We start from the raw sequence: 22,456 nt of genomic DNA on the forward strand, positions 1-22,456 counted from the left end.
ATTAGAGCGTCTAACCTGTTTCACACCCTCCCTTCCAGAAGGTGATCCCATTTCTACTGCCACCTTGTGGTAGTACAATCCACACACCTGCATAGGTCTGAGTGACCACGGCAGATTTAAGAACTGCTCTAATAACACCAAAGCACAGGCACATCCAGCTTAATTCATTCATGTGGAACTGAACTGAGGATCTGGGAGACCTAGTGAGAATGTAAAATAAAAAGGAAAATGCCATGGTGCGGATATGATGCTGATTAGACTTCCCGAAGGGCAGCCCATGGGATATCTAAAATTCCACTGTGCTGACCTAACACAAAGAAACCAGCATTAGCCATTGTCTAGCTTCAGCAGAGTTTTGATTGAAAGAGCTTCCATGTTGTGTATCCTTTTAGCTCTAGTTCTAAAGAAATGGACTCGGAACAACTTGTATGCTATATCCTTCCACCCCTCCCACTATCGGGTTCACGGAACACTTGTGACTCATGCATGTGACATCTCTCTACTTCTGAGTGACAGAAAGCATACCTCGGTGCAGGTACGTATCAAACAAGCGGAGCAAGTCAAATCTGAGCTACTGCCGTTACTATGGAAACAGGAAGGCTCAGCAGTGGTAGGCTACAGTAGCATCAGCCCCACACATTCTTAATTATATTTTACCAACTCGCCCACTCATCACACTGACACTCTGAGAATGCTTGATAGAGAGCTGAACCCCTTTCTGAGGATCACCAGAGGAAAAGAAATCTTGCTTTTTCTCTGAATGCCTCAAGGCAAGGGTATCCTTGCACAACAATGTGCCTGAAGTGAAGATGGAGCCTCATCGATTTGTACTTTTCACTGACGCCATGAACTTGACCAGCATGTTTCTTTGTCTGCCAGAAATTAAATAATAGACCATTTGTAATCATCTCAAATGCACTTCAGATACATTTCTTTTTGTTCCTTTTATATGCATATACGCTAAATATAAATGTTTCAGTCTGATGAAAGTAACTAATATAATAAATATTACTGCATACTCAAAAAGGTATATGTCATAGCTAATAAAATCCCACAGTTATTACAGTTATCATGTTTGAGGAAACCGCTTATTCATTTTAGCTTGTCCTTTCTCGTCTATCTACAGGCTAGGACGTATAAGCATTTGTAAATTAAGCCTATTAACCTTTACATAGAATCTCGCTACGAGAGAAAAATCGATACCGGGAGTGAGTGGGGGGGATTAAGTTTCCGTGGCAACGTGGCCTCTCAAACGCACTACAGTCATCTCCTAGAGCACAGGGATGCAGCAGAACAGGCTGTGCTTCTGCGCTAGCACACAAAGGCAAATGCATCGGGTAAGATATTCATGAGAAAATGTGTGAATGAAAGCTTCGTTTAAAAGAAAGAAGTGTTAAAGAGACGCCTGTCTCTCCACAGTGCTTAAGTTTGTGGGATCCTTATTAAGAAATGTTCCGTGCACCAATTCTTTTGTCTTACCATCACAAAAGACAAATATATCTTCACCTAGAAGATCAGCGAATTGTCTTGTGAAAGAAAACCAACAGACAGCACATTTAAATGAAACTATATTTTAACAATAACTCTATATGTTACAATAATGACCAGAAATCACAAAGGTGGATAGGAGTAGTTTCTGTCAATGAATATTTCTGCATTCTCACTTGTCATCATAGGCACAACCCCTTCATAAACTGAAGCATTAAGCATTTTCAGCATCTGTGAAGGGGAAATATTCTATATGTGCAAGGAGATGGACAAAGTTGTTCATCTGTCGTGAGCATTATCTTGAAAAATCCTTTCTGACCAGTGATGGAAAATAGAATAATCGTTACACACATAGAATAATAGTTTCCCACAGCTGTTCATCTACAAGACGCCAAACTGATTTATGTGAACCACAACATTCAAACACAGCACAGAGCTGCATTCAAGAGGAAGAGAGGGACTTCACATCTTTTCTTAGAAAACACTGAACACAGTACCCCCCCCCCCAAAAAAAAAAAAAAAAACTAACAAAAAAACTGGATCTCTATATATAAAATGTATTAACCCAATACATTTGTATAATTAATACACTGTACTCTTAGAGAACATAAGGTAGTGCTGTTAGGTTACTGGGTCCCTGCTGGAATGAGAAAACCATAGACACCAGCACAACGATTTTTGGAAAACAAGTAACTTCGCCAGGCTGTATTGACGGCCCGCAGAGTCGTATTCATGTAGTACATTTACATTTACACAAAAATTCCATAGTCTAGCAGCAGTAATGCACCCTTTCCCCAAAATATCACAACCGAATAAGAAACAGTAATGTGGGAAGCACATTCTTTGTGCGAATGACAGATTCAGACATACTTTGCCCTAAGAATCGACAAAAAAAAAGTATCACTCATGCAAAATCCTTTGAACACAGCAACCATAAACTGGGTTTCTGCCATGGTTTTGGGTATCCCTCCCACAGTTTATCACAAGTTCCCCTATCAGAATTACTAAAAGCGTCTAATGCACATACAATCTTGCACACTGCATTTCCAAAGCAACAAGGGATTTATTACTGAAACCTTTTCACCATTTCTATAAGCTTTGCAAGAAAAGCTTACTCATTTTTTTTCTTTGTGATGTTTATAACTACAAAAGTATAACAGCATCCATAGGATGTGCTTGTCTTTTTTCTTAGTATAATCACCAGTTTACATCCTTTAGTGTTCCATGACTTTTCTCAGCTTGATTCATGTAATTCAATACAATTTTGAGGAACCTTTAAATTTGTACTATAGGCCATGGTCAGCAAAGAAATGAAATTGTATGAATTTAAAAACACATATGAAAGTACAAATAATTATATTAATCCTTGACTCTTCTGTTGTGGTTATAAAAGAGCTTGTATGCAGAGGGATGGGCCTTTGTTGCAGATCAGAAAGACTTGAAACTGAGGCACTTTGTGACAATGTGCAGATCTTGTATGTGCATATTGTGGGGAACTGACCTGAGATCATCACGATTCAACCGTGTTCAACCATATGAGATTCCCTTTTCTCTTTTTTCCCTCAAGGTGGCCAGTGTAACTGAAAGCCATGACTTGCTTGCTGTTTTGCTGTGCTTTACCACTTGCCAGTGAGTTATCTAGCTGCGTTCCCCTCTAGCTACGTGAACCATATGCACAGGTCTCAATTAGGATTGAACCCCTCATCTGTCCATCAATTCTTTTTTCTCCTCCTAAATAATGGTTAATTATAACTGTTCAGTAATGTATGAATTCTGGTCTAAGTGTGATTCCAGAACATTGACACAAGAACGTTCCAATAGCTGGAGAACTCCTGCCATTTTGTTTCTCTCCCTTTCATCAGTCTTTTAATTTGATTGGTGCAGCAGAACACACTTTGGGACATGCCATCCCAGAACCCTGACGATGTCCGCCTCTAAAATCAGTACAGCTCATCCGGTCCATCCCCTCAGTTATCCACCCCTAGTTTAGACAGGCCTTGTCGGAACTCGTGGAGTTCATCAATCTTCCCATCCAAGACGTCCATGAATTTCTTGAGCTCGACCCTCAGGTGACCCTGCTTGTGGTGGTTGTCATCTATGTCAGCCTGTAGTGTCTCTATTCTGTCCTCCAGGTCTTTGTTCTTCATCTCAGCCACCTATGATGAAACATAACATGCTTGGCTTAGGAGCTGTGGCAACATGGCAAAGCAATAAAGTCATTGCAGCTCTCTGGCATTACTGTGTAGAAGGTTCCAGTGACCTTGTCTCAGTGGGTCTGCTATAAGATGGGATCTATACTTTGAAATGGCTTCTGGAATTTTCCAGCTCCTCTAACCTTCCTCATTTCTGCTCATCCCCAAGTACTTGTACCAGCCATAGCTATGTCGCCGTTTCCAGATTGCATTGTGAGGTGAAATATTTGAGGTATGCCAGTGTTGATTTTAGTATTGTCTTTCTCCTCTGTGCTGCATCTCCCTCTGATGGAATTATTCTGACTCATTTCAAACTTGGAAAGGCAGGGTAAGATGGATTAAGAGCAGGGTGGCTATCATTTAAAATTCTGTCTACTGACATTTACATCAAAGGTGACCCCAATAAAAATATTAATATCGTGTGATTAAAGAAAGGAGGCGGCAACAACCTTTTCCCTTGGCAACAAAACACAAATTGTGCTGTTCATTTCTATGCCACCAGGGACGGACTCTAACAGACTCGGTGTTAAATGCTTGGTAGTACTGTTAATAGCGCATTAAATTTGAAGCCATAATGTCACCAGCCAATCATGTCTTACATACCATGACAAACAGATGCCATCCTGCAGTTGATTAAGTTTGGGTTTCTATTCTAAGTACTGTGATTCCATAGCCTGATCCTGCTGAACAGAGGCATTCCCCCTCCACACCTGAGCGCTATGACACTGAAATACTGCTTTATTAGGGCTTCTTAAAATTCTGTGTAATACACAGTAATATAATAATATAATAATGTCATATAATATTGCAATAATATTGCATATCTGTAGTAGCTTTCTAATACTGCACAACAGATGTGAATCAATCATATCACAGCGATAATGCAATGCTGTTTTGTAATGCACCTGTAGTTTCTGTGTGATGTTTTCACATTCTTCCATGAGTTGGGGGATTATCTCAGCTTGCTTCCTCAGGTTCTCCAGTTCCTGCAAAAACATCAGACAATACAGAAACGGCACACTGAAACATTACCCCAATCCCACGAGACTCCAATCTGATTAAAAAGATTAAAACCCCCTGAGACTGTATCCATTTATACAATAAATCCCCAATGCACATTGTTCATTCATACATCAACCAACTAGGACTGTACATTAATACATTACGCCTGCCTCAGTCTGTAGCCTGTACGTTTAAACATGAAACCGCTCATACTGTAAACGGTATGTTTATACATGAAACCCCTCATACTGTAAACTGTACATTTATACATGAAACCCCTCATACTGTAAACTGTACATTTATATATGAAGCCCCTTCATACTGGAAACTGTACATTTATACATAAAACCTCATCATACTTTAACCTGTACATTCATACATGAAGCCCCTTCATACTTTAAACTGTACAGTTATACATGAAAACCCCTCATACTGTACGCAGTACATTCATATTTCATATCCCCATGTGACTGCACACTGTACACATTCTTGGAGGAAAGGGAATCCGAAGAGCACTGAAATATTCTGCCAGATCAGCCCACAGACACAGGGGACTGTCTGGCCGACACGCTGCTTGCAGAACGCATTAGGAGACGGTGGCTGCACAGATTAAATTCTGTATGAATCAGGCTAATCCTGCAGAAAGAAGCGCATAAAGCTTTCATGAGCTCAAGTTAAGACTGCAATAATTGGTCAGCCTTCAAAATTACCCAAAAGTGGCTTTCTCCCAGAGCTGTCAAATCAGAGATTGAGACAGACAGGAAATGTAGGCGTGAGACACTATGGGGCCCAATAATTCGCGGTCACGTTTCCCCCTCTCTGGGTGGGTTTGGTGCAGTAGAGCTTGGAGAGCTCTGGGACAGCCCTGCCTTGCTGCAGGCTGGCCCGTCCCCTGAGTCATAACTGCATGGCGGACAGCCTATGCTGCCCACATGTTCCCGTGTTATGCAATGCTGTCCTCTCGCAACGTTCTGTTTCTTTGATCCAGTCTGAATAAAACTTTTTACATGAACAATCTGTTTCATATTACCGGGAGCATTTGTGTATTAAATTCAGAAAGCTAACTGTATTCCTAACCTGGTTGAAGTAACATGCTGTAAACACTTTTGGGTGTAGCAGTCTATATATATTTAGGAGTATATCATCCTCCCTTCCACTGCTGACCCTGTTTGGTGGTTCAGCCTCTGGACTTCTGTACCAGCTATCCTGTGTTGAGGGAAACACGACACCCGACATTATTTGGGTGATCCACATTCCGCCCGCACAATCTCACTGTCTCCGCCGTTTCCAGAGGGGATTTCTACTGTACATGCTAACAGAAGTGTGTGTGCTTTTCCTGAGGAACGGCAGTAATGATGTAGGCTCCGAGGAGGTAGATTTAGCTGGCTTGCGCGGCCATTTGACATGGCAAACTCTCAGCTGGAAATCAGGACAATGCGGCGAAGGGGGAGGCGCAGGAGCCTCCGTGCTGTGAGCGAGACAGCAGCTGCTACCATCCGAGCCGTCGCCACAGCGCTAAATAAGGCCCCTGTCAGGCTCATGAGAGTGACGCACGCTGACATCCCGGCAGACGAAAAAAAGAAAAAGGAGGACCGAGCAAAAGTCAACGCTAATGAAATGGCTGTCTCCAGGCAGGGATAGCATTTAGCCATTAATGAACAAGGGTCAAACTAAGGCTCTGCCACAGCAAGACCAGATCCTAATTAAGGCTAACGGCAATGCAGGAGCCACAAGACAGGGCCTGTAACTGCTGTGAATGAAGGACGGTGACAGTAGAATAATGATCCGAAGAGCGCTCTTGCTTCAAACTCCTTATTTTCATCCTCAAATGGCAGAAAAATAATTAAAATGGGTCACGCTGTCTTGAGAAATATTTTTTGAAAAAATTGTATTCCATATTTCTTTCATTTTTTTTTACCCAATTTGGAATCCTCGGTCGTGACTACTACAAACATAATTTACAATTCAAGAGGGCACACGCTAGCATGCAAGCAGCCAGCCATGAAGCACATGCATTCCTTTGATGTGCATGCCATTTTACACCCTACATGCCACATAGCACAAAGTACTACAGGAGAGAGCTAGATCTACTTCTAATTCAGTGGTACCCCAAAGAAACCTGACTGAAACCCATCCTACCCTTGAAAGAAGGAGGACAACTGTCTCACTGTGGGCTTCCAGTCTTAGTGAAACTTGTGGCTACAAGATCAAGCATGCCCCTGCAATAAGTACCTTCTTGGACTGAGCCATTCTGAAGCCCCAAAATAAAGCTATTTCAGAGATATATTAAACATTATGTGGTCTACCGAAGTGTCTTTTGTAGGTACGTGAAAAAGCACCTTTAGCAAAATTAAGACATAAGATCGTAGACATAAATCAAGTTTTTGTTGGTTTAAGATAATAAGCTCATTCTTTTGTTATAATATGTGAGTTCCTGTATAAGACCTCCAAAGTAATTGATCTATTTTCTTATTTAAAGCTAATAATTTCCCATGAGACCATGGGTAAACACAAAGTTCCTTCAAAATGAATTAACTACATAGGGGCACTACTTATTCTCCAATACCTTTAATGAACACCATCCTAAACTAGCCCATTCAAACTGCCACTGTTCTACTCTTTATTGCACAGCTTGCACTTCTGAGTCAAAAAAGAAGACCTAGCTTAATAAAATATTTTCCAAGAACAACAAAGAACAGGCAAGATTAACAATTTATTTCAGAGATATTTATGAGGTGCACTTTTCTGATGGCATTGAAGCCTTTCATGAAGGGGAAATAAAAAACCAAAAAAGTTTCAAATAATAACAAAAGAAACCTCAGCCCTTACAAAGGAGTGGTGAATAAGCAAAGAGCCTGTATGTGTTTGCATATGTGTGCGCCTGTGCCCACAATGCTCGGCTGCTGACTGGATTGCTGTGAAGGTCTCACCTGTTCCTTCTCCTGCAGTTCGGACTCCAGTTCCTGCACCCGCTCTGTCAGCTGGGCGTTCCTCTCCTTCTCCTGAGTGGCCTCGTCACACTGCGCCTCCAGCTCTGCGATCTGCAGCCAGGGACACAACTCCTCATCAGTGGGGTCCCCAGCTGTCACAAGGGAGGTTAAAATGTGCAGGATCCCCTCATGGGCAGTGGCATCAGAGAACTGCAGCTCTGCTGGCTAGCTAGGTTTGCACTGTGATGCAAGTCTGTGGAATGGTTTCTGCGACGACACACCAAGACTTAAATGCATTTTGTAATTTAGAATAACAAGTGATTATTTCTAGTGCATTTCTTCGCTTTTTGGCCGAGAGAAGCTGATATGGCAGATAGCTTATGAAACAGATATATTTGAGACTTCCTCCTGCTCTTGCTGTAATAAATATTCAGCTCATGATAGATTACCATGGATTTCAGTAGGTTTGGGATTTCCATCTCAAATGGAACATGCAGCATTAAGACGCTCTTTTCCCATTTTAGTGATCTCTATTCTGGCCCAAGGTGAGGGGACCAGACCTTTTCCCTGAGTTGATTGCTCTCCTCCTTGCACGTGGTCAGCTGCTTCTTCCATGTTTCCACATTGTTGGTGGACTCCTTCAGTGATTCCACCAGACGGGCATTGCTTTCCCTCAAGGTCTGTAGTTCTGTCTCCCACTTTTTGGCATTAGTATTGCTAAGAGACAGGAGAGCGAGGTGTGAGGAAAAGTGAGAAGAAACCACTCCAAGTCCACTTGGTACAGTACAGTATAGTGCAGTATAACAAGATCTTATTAACATCCATAATATATGAACATCTCTGATACTGGATAATGGAATAGCACTGAATTATGTGATATTGAAATGCTCAAGAATAACTATAGAAATTCTTCTGCACAGAACCCAGTGTGATTTTCATTGTCAACACAGCGCATTTAAGAAGTGAATAAATCCTGATGTTGATGGTCTGCTTGATGCACCTCTTCATCTGGTTCAGTATGGGTAAAGAGCTGGTCTTATAACCTAAAGATCACAAGTTTGATTCCCAGGTAAGACAAGGTACAGATAACCTGCATTGCTTCAGTATATATCCAGCTGTATAAATGGATGCAATGTAAATGTTATGCAAATTGTTCTGTAAATTGCTCTGGATAAGAGAATTCATGTTTTTTTCTGAATTAAGTCATGTCAGGTAAATTAACAGTCAGAATGACTTTTTTCTTTAATGAAACAGCAAACTACCACCTGCATTCCAAAGCTTAAATATAATAGTTTTTTAAAGACATCTGTTCAAAAATACCTCATTTCTGTTTTTTTGTGTATCATTTGACACACTTGCTTCCATAATCATTTGATAGCTAGCTAAACATTAAATCACATTGATTGCAATATCCAGCTGGTCCAGAACACATTACTGCTGTGTGTCAAGGTGCTGGTTATATAAGAGTAGCAACTAGCTGGTAATGTTGGCATTATGGAAATATGTCAATAAAATATTGGGAAGCTTTTAGGACACGGATCAATCTTACATTTCCAAAGTGCAGTGAATGGGCTTAACTACTGCTCTTGTCCATCAAGCTGTGGTCAGTACAAACTAATAACTGTTCATGAAGAGATTTTGTAAATAAACTTTAATTTAAAAGAAATTACCGAAATGATAGGACAGAGCTAACTGCCTCTAAAGTTCTTGTTAATTCTTGTTTCCTTTCCTTTGCCTTATCCACAGCAAATGTTAGCTATTTTTTTTCTGAAGAAGCAAATGACGCTATCTTTCTTGCCAGTGGGAATGGGCACATTGCTGTTGCTCTCTGAGTATGCATGGATTGAAGAGGTCAATGGAAGCACCACAATAGGCAATTTCACACAATAGGTCTTACTAAAAGCCATTAAGCAAGCTTTATTGGTAGCTCAAGAAGTCCCTCACTTTCCATTTGGAGTGCTTAGAGGCTCCATCATTTTGTTATTTCCTCTGATGCTTGATGTTTGGAGCAATCACGATACACAAGCATCTCCTAGGGGGTCCTACAAAAAACCAGCTGGGGGAATGATAGGCCCACTCAGCATCTTACAGTTGCAGCTCTTATTTGATGCTTAATGTTACTGAGAGTTATGCAGCGCCTTTCATTCCTTTGGATCTTACAGAGTGCTCTAACTAGTGTATGATGTGGACTGGAACGGTCTTTCATCGCCCATTACGACACTCCCTGGCTACTTGAGGGAGCTTGGCAACTCTGTCCTCCTCCCTACGGGGCTCTCTGGTAAACATATGTGGAAAATTAAATGGCTATGTTTATTACTTCTGCCTTGCTCACTGGAAGCCCACTGGCTATCCCTTCTTTTGCAGCAGCAGGTCTCCTTCTCCCGGTTTCCAGGTTACCACTGCTCATCACTTTGTGGTGATGTCATGGAAAATATCCTTGTGTGGTTAACTGAGGCTTCATTCTGTAACTTCAGTCTAACTAATCCTAAGTGAATTTGTACGGGTATCCTGGCCTGTGACATCAAGTACAAGAGGTCTCAAAAAAGGAAACCAAAGGCAAGTGTTTTTGGATGTAACAGAAAATGATATCTTCCTTTTTAACAGCTATTCACACAGAATGTGCTTGGCCTGACCATCCAAACACTTGAGTCAATGGTCAAGTTCTCCTTAACAATTTTATTTTATTAAATATGCAAATTTGCAGTTCTGAGTAGATATGCATATTAAGTGATTATTGTAATAAACACTACAGATGTTAGCAGTGTGCACTCCTTGGAGGCTTTAAAATATCATAATGCAATACTACAATAGGGCTATAGTAGCTTTCAGTTAGAATTGGTAACACTGCAAAACCGCAGCCTGACTGCTTGCTGTGATACTGCTATACATTTTGACACTTGGCTTCACCCACAGTACTCTCAACTGCTACTATTGATTATGTGAGGTTTTTTGTTGTCACTGCGTAATGTTCATCCACCTGCCCTTCACATGTCACACAAGTGCGGACATTACATAACGGAGAATCCCTTAGAGGCATTTTCCATTTTGCCTTATCGTTCCCTGGTGCCGTGCGCACGGTTTATCATCTCTGCCAGACTCCCCCTCCGGGCCACTCACGCTGCATATGCCTCGTATGACTCGGTTGCTGCACTGTTGAAATATCAGCACATCGCTGTCACGCGTTACCCATACCCAACATAAGACAAGCATAGCACTGGCATGGCCTGGCACGAGGTCCTTGGATCAGATCCCAGAACAACATCGCCTGCCATCTTGTGCAGGCACTGCCTCTCTGACAACACTGTGCACTTCAATAGCAGAGCAGCCTGCTAAGTGACGCTAGCGCTCTGAGGGATAAATACTGTCAAGTGAGCCAAAGATAAGATGGACTACTGATCCAGAGGCAAGGCAGAAATCCGTTCCATTTCCTTTGGTACAGTCGCTCTTAAACGTCAGTCCAACAATAACAGCAATTATGGGCAGTCACTGCCGGTTAATGTGCACTGACACCTTGGCTAACCTTCCAGGGAAAACGGCTTAATAGCTATTGTTATCTACACTCATGATCCACAAGACTGCTTTGCAGCAGTGGGTACAAAGAAAAGATTTAGACAAACTATTGTGAAACTCTCTTTGCCCTCTAGCATTTTGCGGCAGGATGTGACGATCACAGGGTGGGAGGAATGAGGAAGGGGCCTGCGTTTGTGAGAGGAAGTCACCTCTGTTCTACAGCGGTCTTCAGGCGGTCGTTCTCACTCTTCAGCAGTGCGTCCACAGGCCCCACGTGAGAGATCTTCTCATCGTCGGTGCCATTGATGCTGGAGGCCTGAGTGGACGACGGGGTGTCACGGCCAGATTCCTTCAGCAGAGGAGGATGAGGAGGAGGGAGGAGGAGGGAGGAGAACAGGAGGAGGCGGTAAAAAGCATGCTGCTAGTTGCTCCCAGAAAACCTTTGACACAGAATATTTTCAGAAGTGAGTATGCATGTGAATATGTCATTAAATTTAGGAAACCATTTCTGCATTCATAGCCTCCATCATAAGCATCCTTTAAAAGGCACTAAGAGCCTGAATTTTGCAGATCCCAATGTAGCCAACCACCTTCCCAAGCTGTATCAGCTTCTCTAATCTGTGGAAAGTCTGATTACACAGACCGAGGCACAAATGTATCTGAATGGCAGTTTATTGTCATTTCTGCCACTTACAGACTGAGATGAGAAACACCAAAGTACTGCAGAGAAGCTGCTGTAAATGAAAGATAATGACCTTGTTTGCAAAGGCTGTTCTAAATTAATGGACACAATATAACTATCAGGTAATTTCACAGGTATTATGACCATTAAAATGGCTTTTACACACATTAGCAAACCATCAAATGGATTACTATCCTTGGAGTCTTGAGCTTTGTGAGCATGATTAATCTGGTGCAGACACCTGATAGCCCTGATAGGTCTGCTGCTGTGCTCTCACTACCCATCTATTTTCAGTAGTGGGAGATGATCCCGCAGATATACTCCCGGTAAGCAATATGTGTCACTTCAGACCCTGCTCAGCATCTGTGCTAACACAAGTCATTCATTTGTTATCATGATACAGATCGATTTCAGGGCTGCTGAGTTTAAGAGGTGAATAAGTTGAAACTTTGGGCAAATAAAGGTCAAGCAAGATCCATCTGGTAGCAAAACTGTGAATCGCTCACTTATCAATAAGCAGTTGAACTACCTGGGAATGATTACTTGAGGTTTCCATTTTTTCTTGAGATTTGTCCCGTGCAAGTTTTGCTGCCTCTTTGACTTCCAGGAATTTTTCAGCAAACTGTAATAAAAAACATAAGCAGGTGACAGTCAATAGTGAACTGCAAAAAAAAAAAAAAAAACATTTAATAATATGCTCCCCATTAAAAGCTAACTTGGCAAGTAGTGGGACATATTGCAAAAATGGCACAGGTGTGTCTGATTAGAGCAAAGAATTCCAAAAAGTCTCACTAACTTTTGCCAGCTGCTGTTCTGAAGAAAATCCAAGGCCAAAGACAGTATTGGCCCTGCTGTCGGCCCATTGGCCAAACTTCTGTGAGGTCTTTGTGAAGGTCATGTTTGGTGTAATCGTGCTGTTGATGATCACCTGTTGGAAAGAACCATAAATATTTGGGTAACTTGCCAGTAATTTACTCATTTAAATAATGGCATCAAGGTTTAAACATCTCAGTTTACACAAACAATCCCTGGTGATGAGTTTGGAATATTCTCCAATGCATGCTAGTAGGAAACGGAGAGGAACGAGCTTGGTTTCTAAACACTTAAAAAATGAATCACATTCCTGTATCTCATTTAGTGCATCTGATGAAAGCCTGTCAGACTCAAAAGGTCGAATGTCATTCAAAAATGACCTGACATTACAGTGTGCGTAAAGCTATTTGGATGTGGTCTCCTAGGAGACGCAGCCCCTCCTCCCCCGGTGCCCTCGCTTGAGTGATGCAATGGCAGCAATGTTCATGAGCCGCACAGCTGCAGCCTGGTGTTGAATGCTCCCATTGAGTCAGGAGAGTACAATATGCTTTTGTAGTTCTGCTGAACCGCACGTGTCCAGACACAGACCTCTCTAGATAAATCTGCTCCCTCTACTGCTCGCCTACACAGGGGCAGAATGAGCGCGCATCACTCCCTGCCCCGAGGCAGCAATGGGGCCTAACTGGGCCACAATGAACAAGGACATCTGAAATCCAAATACCCTTCAGGAACACAAACCAAGTGATAAAACCGTCGAGCACAGGAACCTTTCAGGACATCTTACTCAGGCTTCCTTTATGTCTGGTGATACAACACTGTAAAATGGACTCAAACCTTAAATTAAAAGAAAGAAGCTTTAAAATAAACACTTCTTATGAATCAAATTCAACCACTTCAGTTTTACAGTTTACGTTTCATATGGGTTACACCATCCTACGAAAACAGTTAAATGTTCTTCATGTTCACAAAATGTTCTGTGCATTATGACTACTCCTAAAATGTGTAACAATTTGTCTGAAATACCAAAGGTATACCCTCTTTATTGAGATATTGCTGACAGTTTCTACAGTTACAATGTTGTCAAATAATAAACAGTGTAAACATGCGGACTCAATTAATATTTTACATATTTTACATACTAAATAAATAAAAAAATTGCTCAATGTATATAGAAAGTATATCAGAATTAAAAGGTCAGGGGTAAGAATTTCAGTTTCTGTCTCCACAAAATGAATATGTGGAATTTAATCAGAAGCCTACACAGTCTAGAATGACCAAAGCCATCTTATAATGAAAAGATTTGTTTCTCCACTTACATGAAAAAATGTAATGCATTTTAAAGCAAGGCAGGAGGCGAGAGGTGTAAAAATCCTGCTCTTACTGGCAACTCTGTTCTGAAGGCAGTCAAAGAAAGTGTCAACCTAAGCTTTACTTTAACATGCTATGGGATTAACCAGATAGGCAGTCAAGGCGATCTGAGTAAAGCCTTGTGTAGGTAGATTGAAGTTTGAGCTTAAGTCTGTGGGTGACTGGGCATTATGGCTGTGTAGCGTAGGAACCTCAAAATGGAGCCTTCAAATAGCAGTCACATTCCCTCCCCTCTCCCAGCACAACAGGAGGCGGCAATGCAAATTACCCAACTATTAACTGAGAACACAAGACAGTTTAATGATGATGCATCCCACATCTAATGGCAACACAGTTTTTTGCATCTGTCTGAAAGCATGACCTGAAAGTACAAATTACTGCCAGCAGTAGACTTTCTACCTCCCCCACATAGTTTTGTGTTTTTGGTTAATGTAATGACATCTGTATCCATCTCTCCCTTTTTTTAGGGCAATGACTACACAGCTCAGCTGGTGGACTGGACGAGCTGCTCTTGCATGCAACACATGGATGGCACTGCTGACTGGCATCCTCTGTCCCTGGCAGGCAATAATGTGGCACCCACCTCTCCTTTATGCAAAGCACTGACTCATTGATAAAAGACAAATGGTCAAAATTTGCTAGTCCATATCTGAGAGCATAAATCCAATATATTAATAACAAACAATGTCAGAATAACCATTTCAGACATGCTTCAATAATCTTATTTTTATACTTAGTTTTGACGGAAAACAAATGGCAGTGGCTGACAATCACACAGCAAATGAAGTTTAGGAGAAACATTATTAGCACCCCTTGCTGTTCCCACCTATTGTCATAAAATATAATTTAACGGCTCAGTTATTACTGTCAGTGTGGAGGCGGATTCTTGGGTTAGGTCAGGAACAGATGTGCATGGCTCCCAATATGATAAAAGTGGATTTGTGCCATACCAAAATTCTGAAGCAATAAGAGCTTACAATTGTTAATAAGTGACTTCCTCATGGAGGTGAGTCAAATGCCTGTAAAATTCTTATCTCCTTTAAGCTGGGACTGCATTTCCACCGCTTACAATTGAATCATTTTCAATGTATTATCCAACATCCTCGGGCTCATTTCACAAAATTGTGATGTCCATATGACATATGAAAACCACAGGTCAATCTGCATTAGTCCAATATTTCTTTTGATATTAGCCTTAAAATAAACCCGATATGAAACAATAGCTAATGTATAGCAATAAATAAGCAAATCATGTCAGATGTGTGGGCATAAGTTTACAGCAATGCCTATTTTCAATTGGGATGCACATTCAGTAGAACCACACGCATATCTTCGTCTGATTCACATACATCTTGTTGTCATCAAAAGCCTGCAAAGAATTAGTAGTAAATGACCTTATTCTTAGTGAAGGGTCACAAAAGATTATATAAAGAACACAATGACATTATCAGCAATGACAATCCATATCTTCTAATATTACAAAGGAAACAGTATTGCATTGGCATAATGAGATTAGACTTAATAATTATAACAACTAAAATGATTGGTTTATCATAGAAGTTAAGATGACTACTAAGGGAAAGAATGTTGACATGCTCATTTAGTGGTTTAGGTGTGGATGTGGAATCCTAGTAGCCTAAATATTGACCATTTAAGAACTACATATACAGCACCTGTTGTGCAAACTTAAGGTAAAATGTTTATTGCTAAATTAATTCTGATTACATGGAGAGTAAATCTGTGATCGAACACATTTGATGTTCATAGCTCTCATATCAACTCTGAGTTGTTTTAATGCAGAGAATTTTAATGCGCTTTTATTACCATATCAAAATATACTAAGCTGTGTGTGTAGCTACTGAAAAACAACACAAACAAAATAAAGAAAAAGAACAACAACAATTAATGGTGAACAACTGGGCTGCAATTAATTTTATTGCTCTTTTTTCTTTACAAGCAACATAAATGGCAGTTTAGAGAGGGAAGACAATGCTGTGCTCAGTAGCCATGTAATGGCTGCAGATGTGAGAATTATGAACAACAAATTTCCTGAAACATGTTCTGAAAATAATTTGTGATCTGTGATAAAGGATATGATAAATTAAGCCAATCTTAATGGTTTTGTTTCAACTTGTTTCAACTCTTGCAAATTGAAACAAAAAATGTAAACAAATATTTGCTAACTTCAAGGAGCTCTAATATTTAGTATCATTACTTTAAGCTAACAAGACCTCAATGACAGCAGGACGCTCTGTTAAGCTTGAAATTCAGTTGTAAAGAATGTGGGACATTTCTCTTTAAAAGAACAAACACTGCACACCCTCAAGGACAGCACTAAATGGATCTTTGCAGTCAAAATCAGGAAGCTACTTTGCTCCATCCCAAAATTTGAAAAGTTGTTCCGTCAGGCCCCAATACTGGAATAACATTTCCCATCATATGTGGGAATGAACTTCTGTACATTTTACACTGAGTGAATACATTGCTATTGGCTAAAACAATGTACTATGTCAATGTTCTCTTCTAAACTTAGCTTGAGTTGAATTGACACAATTTTGTCGTATAAATATCTCAATGTCAAACAAGCAAATTTAACAGCCTGCTTCTTTTCCTCTCATGGCTATGCTTCCATAGTTTAGCTACTGCGGACATTCTTTCTGACACATCAGCATGGGCTGAATTATGACGATATAGATATATCACACCTCTACAATTATCCACAAACTACATCCCACTGCCAGATGCCATGGATATCCCACATCTATTTCAACACCTACAGTATGCCAGATCTGCTGCAGACTCTGACCAGCAAAGTGGCTTTGTTGTGCTCCAGCAACCTGTTCCTGTTTTTCTCGTCTTCAGTTTTGAATAACTAAAGGAACTGCAAATAGTGTGCATCTGTTACAGTTTAGCATTCTTTTCAAGTTCAATTTTACAAAGTGGTTTTACACTTAACCTGTTAACAGTCTGCTAAACTGAGCAACATCCTCATTCTATGGGTTCTTCCTTGGTGTGCCAGTAAAGAGGCTAATTTTTCCTTGGTTGCTGCTAAGGGACCCTGGGGAAATATTCATCTGTTCTAACTTCATTAAAGTGAAAACATGGTTTTCACACCATGCCAGAAGCTAATTATTTATATCATACCTTATACAGTACAGCTGTAAGGTGTTGCTCTAAGACATGTGTCTCTTTCTGTTGTCTAGGTATCATTGCTCTTCTTTTCAAGATACAACCTCTGTAACTGACATGGTACAAAAAATCTCTGTTAGGCACTCTCTCACTTGTTTTGTTTGGAGACCGTTATCAAAAATAATTTAATTATTGGAACTGCAGTAATTGGAACTGCAGTAAAACCTTAACGATAATGTGAATCCTGTTTTTAAGAACATTTATGTACGAAATGTACTTAAAAATGCAAGAACAGCTCAAATACATAATCCTGATATTAAATGTTAGGCTACATTCAAAATTCAATATGTAAAATCCATCAAGATTAATATACAATAAAATATATTTATAGAACATGGGAACTCATGTGTGACCTGGTGCTCTTCACAGAAGGCTATTTCCATGACTTTGAATAAGCTCTGCTTTGAACACAAAAGTAGCCTTCTCCATTGTTAGCAGTGAAGTAATCTAATTTTAGCCATGCTGATGTTGAAATGAGCAACCTCATATGCATCAGTGCCGTCTTACTCCAGCAGAGGAACAAAGGGTGATCCTTTTCTCATCCTCACTTCTCCCAGAAGTGGACTGTAATAAGAACATAAACTGCACAGACCTTGATTCATGGGAATAATCCAGTTTTTATGAGTAAAACCACCAGTCCTTCTATCCTTCTTCTCCTTCTCTATATACTACAGCTCACCTTTCCTTACACCCAGATCTCTTAAAGGCATATTGATCATACTTGCTATGGTGTGTACACTGAAGGTGCAAAAAATAAAATCTATCTCACTTTCTCGAGTGTGTGACATTTCCTCCTACAGTATGTATACAGCAATGGTGCAGTATGGACGGAGTGTAGCACAGTGGGTAAGGAACTGGACTTGTAACCGAAAGGTCGCAGGTTCGATTCCCGGGTAAGGACACTGCCGTTGTACCCTTGAGCAAGGTACTTAACCAAAATTGCTTCGGTATATATCCAGCTGTATAAATGGATACAATGTAAAAAATGCTATGTAAAAGTTGTGTAAGTCGCTCTGGATAAGAGCGTCTGCTAAATGCCTGTAATGTAATGTGCAGAAATCCACACACAAAGCCATAACATTTGTTACATAAATATATAATGACAAAAAAACCTGTATTTGTTCATTTACAAGATTGATTTGGGCATTGATTTGGCACCATTCCCTCCTTTCAGCCAAGTGGAATGTATTCTCCAGTAGGTCGTGCCCACCAGACTCAATGAGGCTCTACTCATTTGCTTATCTGGAACCCAGTTCAATTGCTAAATATATAATGATATGCATAGAAAAAAAACAGTCTTCATTGTACACACCCACAACGGAACTGTACAAAACAACAGCACTCCAAACAACCACCACTATCACTTGTTAAAACTTCACTAAAACAGTGGAAAGTAAAGAAACAAACGAATAAACTGTATGTTACAGCACGAAAAAGCACAACTGTGTGGAATGAAAAGGCTGCTGAACCTTCTGTGTGTGGCTCCATATTCTCCACACAGGGGGTTAATGGAAAGAACAGTAGGAAATCGAGAGGACAAGAGGAGCAAAAATTGAATCCGTTTTAAAGTCTTTATTTTAACTGCCATTTTGGTACTCAGCCAGTAATGTTAAAAAAGTCTTAAAATGATAGCAGCTCAGAGGACTGAGAACTGAACCACTGCCGTGATGAAAGTCTCAGGATTCCAGCAGAACTCCTTAAATACCTCTCCACATAGGAATGCATGTCATTACATACCTCTCACTTGACATTCCAACCTACTTTACAGAATGCCACATTAGTCATACATTTTTGCATTTAAATATTTAAATATCACAACCCAATAAATATCATGATATTTTTATGTACTTATTAATCACTAGCATTAACAAACAAAAATAAATAAATAAATAAATGAACAAGAACTGCATGTTAAATTTGAGCTCAGTGAGTGAGCTGTCCTGGGGCCTCATTTTTAAAATAGTCTTACAATCAAATTGTATCTTAAATAGAGGCAGAATACCATGATTAAGTAGTTATTATAAAATCTCACTTTGATGTGGATATGATTGTATCTCTATGTTAAGTTTATACCAGATGTAGGTTAATTGCCTGCTGGTTATATGGAGGTACTGCACATTTGTGGACTGCAAGCAAATCCCTGAAGTGGGCTCTGTTCACACATTAAGAATAACATTCATTTGCTAATAAATTTTAAGCATGAAGAGTTCAAGAGTTCATGTTGAAATGTCACCTTATTTAGAGCAACATGGCTATTACTGGTCACATTCGCAAGACAGGGTTCACATGAGTTCAAATTGAAGTTCATTTGCGATTTATAGGTGCGTACAATTCAGATACGCCATGTTAAACCGACAAAAGGAACTTCTTTCAGTCTCAGTTATTTTTTATAAATCAGGCATGAGCACAATTGAAAAATGATCTTAATAGTACGATCTTTAAGTTTAAATCTAAGAACGTTTTTATAAATGAGGCCCCTGATGAGGGAAATGTTATGTGTTAACATGTGGGCAATATTTTCTAACTTACTAACCAGCAGAAAGTGTGACCAGTCTGTCTGACCTGTAAACCCAGGTAAAGAGTGTGGGTGAAGAAGCCGTGACTGAAGTGTGACATGACCTGGAACAGGCGGCCTGGTTGCCAGGACTACAATGCTTAGCTTGCCAGATGCCGTGGTCACTAGACACCCTGGCTATTCCCACTGGCTCTGTTTCCTGGATACAAGAGGATCACCGTGTCAGTGAAAAGCTGAGACACCAAGAGGTAGGGTGTGGGTGGTGGAACAGCCCACAGTAGCACATGGTTTACCTCTCTAGATGTATGGCTCTGGAGAAGACAATACATGTACTATAAATACTAAAAGACTACTGTTTTCAGGGGGAAAAAATGACCAAACTTGATTTCTATACTTTTGAACAAACTGTAAAAATAACTGTTGTATGTAAAGTATGTTCTTCCAAATGACTATGGGAATGCCAGTTAAAGTGGATTTCTCTTTTGACAAGCTTTACATCTGCCCCTGTTACATCTATGATGAATGAAGTGCATGACAGCAATGGGCAGTTAAACTGCAGTTCTGAAAGGAGAACGAAAATCACAGGTCTCTTTATCGATTGAATTTCTCCCCGTGCTGAATTATTATCTTCTCTTTTGAAGGTCTCAAGAGGTTCCTGGGCCGCATCCCCATCACAGGGTCTGTGTGCGTCAGAAGGAGCGTAATTTCAGCTCCTGCTGACTTGATGGTGGAACTAGAGGCAGCAGAACTGGAGCACAAACAGGTGTTGCTTTGCAAGTGCAGCAGAGACTGAATCTGAGGAGAACCTGTGGTGTGGGCACACGTCCAAATCCTGGAAGATTATACGAGCAAAGAGGGTCCTGCTTCCTTGGATACCAGCTTTACCCCTTGGCAACTGCCCCCCATCTAGTTTATGCGGGCCTTATGCTGCCAGCGATGAATGGCAGTGCTGAGCCAATGACCTGAACCCACCTATGTAGATGAGTGAGACTCTCCCTCAGGCAAACCTATTCTCCCAGACTCTCTTTAAATCATGGCACTGTGAACGGTAGGCGGATTCTATACTTAAACGGTTATGTAATTTTATCATATTATATCATTTTCCATGTTAAGGACAACACTGATGGCAATAGGTAGTAGCAGTCACAATTAAATGCACAGCCATTAACTTTCCTCATTCCTCTGCCTGGGCAAAAATGGACAAGAAAAGTCAACAATGGTTTCTTACTCATAGCGTTCTATAGGGAGATATTTCTAAAAGAACATTCTGTTTTCCTGCTCCCCCTCTGTACCCACACAGAACAGACGTGACACCTGCACTAGTGATGTCACCAAAAGAATCATTTCCATTCAGATGCATAGCGTACTGTTCCAGGCTCGATAAAATCTCTGACAGCCAATTAAGGGTCTATCCTTCCTTGTTAAAAACATGCAAGTGCAGAAACATAGGTCTTGCATCACAGAGAGGCAATAATTAGAGAGTCTGCATGAACATGCAGAGGGGGAAAGAAAAGACCAAATTAATAACTTGTTTTAGCGTGATCATAAGAGCACTTCTGTGCAAAATGTAGATTAAACATCATCTTGATTCAAGTGGGACGCAGATATTGGCTCCAGACGCCACTTTCTGACTCAGCCTTACTTACACAAGCACCAGAGCTGAGGGTGCAGACCAGGGAAGAGTCAGATGCAGGAATATCAACTTACTGCCTGCAATTCAATCGAGACACATCTTTCACAGTCACTTCTATGTTTAACACAAGCAGGGAGAAAGAGCAGAAGCAGAAGCCCAAATACAATCCATACAGTTCCTCAATTTTGCCACTGAGAGAGACTTACACCAAAAAAATTATATTTGTTATATATTCAGTGGAACACGAATGGAGAATTCCCTAAATGCACAGACACTTAAGTGGGCCCACGGAGGAGGTGAAATGAATCATCACGTATGTTTCCATCACCAACTTTATCCGTAATTCTGCTACTAGGGTTTGACAGTGCGGCTGTGAATTTTCAGATCCTCTTAATCGGACATACGGGCGGCTTGTGACTTAGAGAAGTGGCAGCAATCTCATCACACTCGGAGCGCACAGCTCTTTCCAAATCTCCATGGAAACGCACCGTGTAAACCGACAGCAGAAGGGCAGCTAGGCAGGGATATTCCAAACGCAGACAAAAATATTGCCCTTCTATTCAACGATGAATTCAAAGAACACGTATTAAAATAGTGCCACCTCTGACATAAGCAATTACAACAACGGCGAGCAACAAACTTTATCTTTAAGTGCGGTACTTGAGCTCTCATGTGATTGGCTGTAAAAATATCAAGGCAGAGATGACAGCGTCACGCAGCACGAGGTGAGAGCCCAGCCTGCGCTGCATGCAAAGTGTGGAGGAGAGGAGGCTGAACGCGAGGATCTTAATTTAGGTGTGCAGTGTGAGCCCACCGGCCCAGTGTGCTGCCCTTTAAAGGCTGTCTCCGTTTCTGACTAACGCTCTGCTCGGATGGCTCAGAAACGACCGGGGCGAACATTCCCACCGCGCGAGTGGCCGAGGCTCGCGTCACGCACACGCATCGGCCACACAGGCTGTTTACCAGATCCCCCGCCCACGACGTTCACTTCCAAAACAGATTACTGTTCATTTGAAGAACTCTTCAAAAATTGTGTGCGAGGCATTGAACCAGTCACATATTTTCAATGTACATGCAGACTTAAAGCACATCTTAAAGCACATGGAACTTTAAGCATGTAACATGGAGCAATCC

The 22,456-nt window shown here is 40.9% G+C and overlaps 1 protein-coding gene across 2 annotated transcripts in view; it reads right to left on the reverse strand.

Moving 5' to 3' along the window:
* Positions 1-1,555: 1,555 nt before the first annotated feature.
* The window catches only part of homer2 (homer scaffold protein 2), a 34,017-nt gene continuing 13,116 nt past the window's right edge, over positions 1,556-22,456 (reverse strand). For both annotated transcript variants that reach the window (XM_064336566.1, XM_064336565.1), the window contains 7 exons: positions 12,601-12,732; positions 12,334-12,426; positions 11,332-11,471; positions 8,173-8,329; positions 7,613-7,723; positions 4,586-4,666; positions 1,556-3,644 (listed from right to left, as the gene is read on the reverse strand). In XM_064336566.1, the coding sequence (XP_064192636.1) occupies positions 3,456-3,644; positions 4,586-4,666; positions 7,613-7,723; positions 8,173-8,329; positions 11,332-11,471; positions 12,334-12,426; positions 12,601-12,702 (873 nt within the window). In that variant the 5' untranslated portion in view covers positions 12,703-12,732 and the 3' untranslated portion in view covers positions 1,556-3,455. The remainder of the gene's footprint in view (positions 3,645-4,585; positions 4,667-7,612; positions 7,724-8,172; positions 8,330-11,331; positions 11,472-12,333; positions 12,427-12,600; positions 12,733-22,456) is intronic.

This window comes from Anguilla rostrata, chromosome 5 (assembly GCF_018555375.3).
Source record: "Anguilla rostrata isolate EN2019 chromosome 5, ASM1855537v3, whole genome shotgun sequence".
Classification (NCBI taxonomy): Eukaryota; Metazoa; Chordata; class Actinopteri; order Anguilliformes; family Anguillidae; genus Anguilla; species Anguilla rostrata.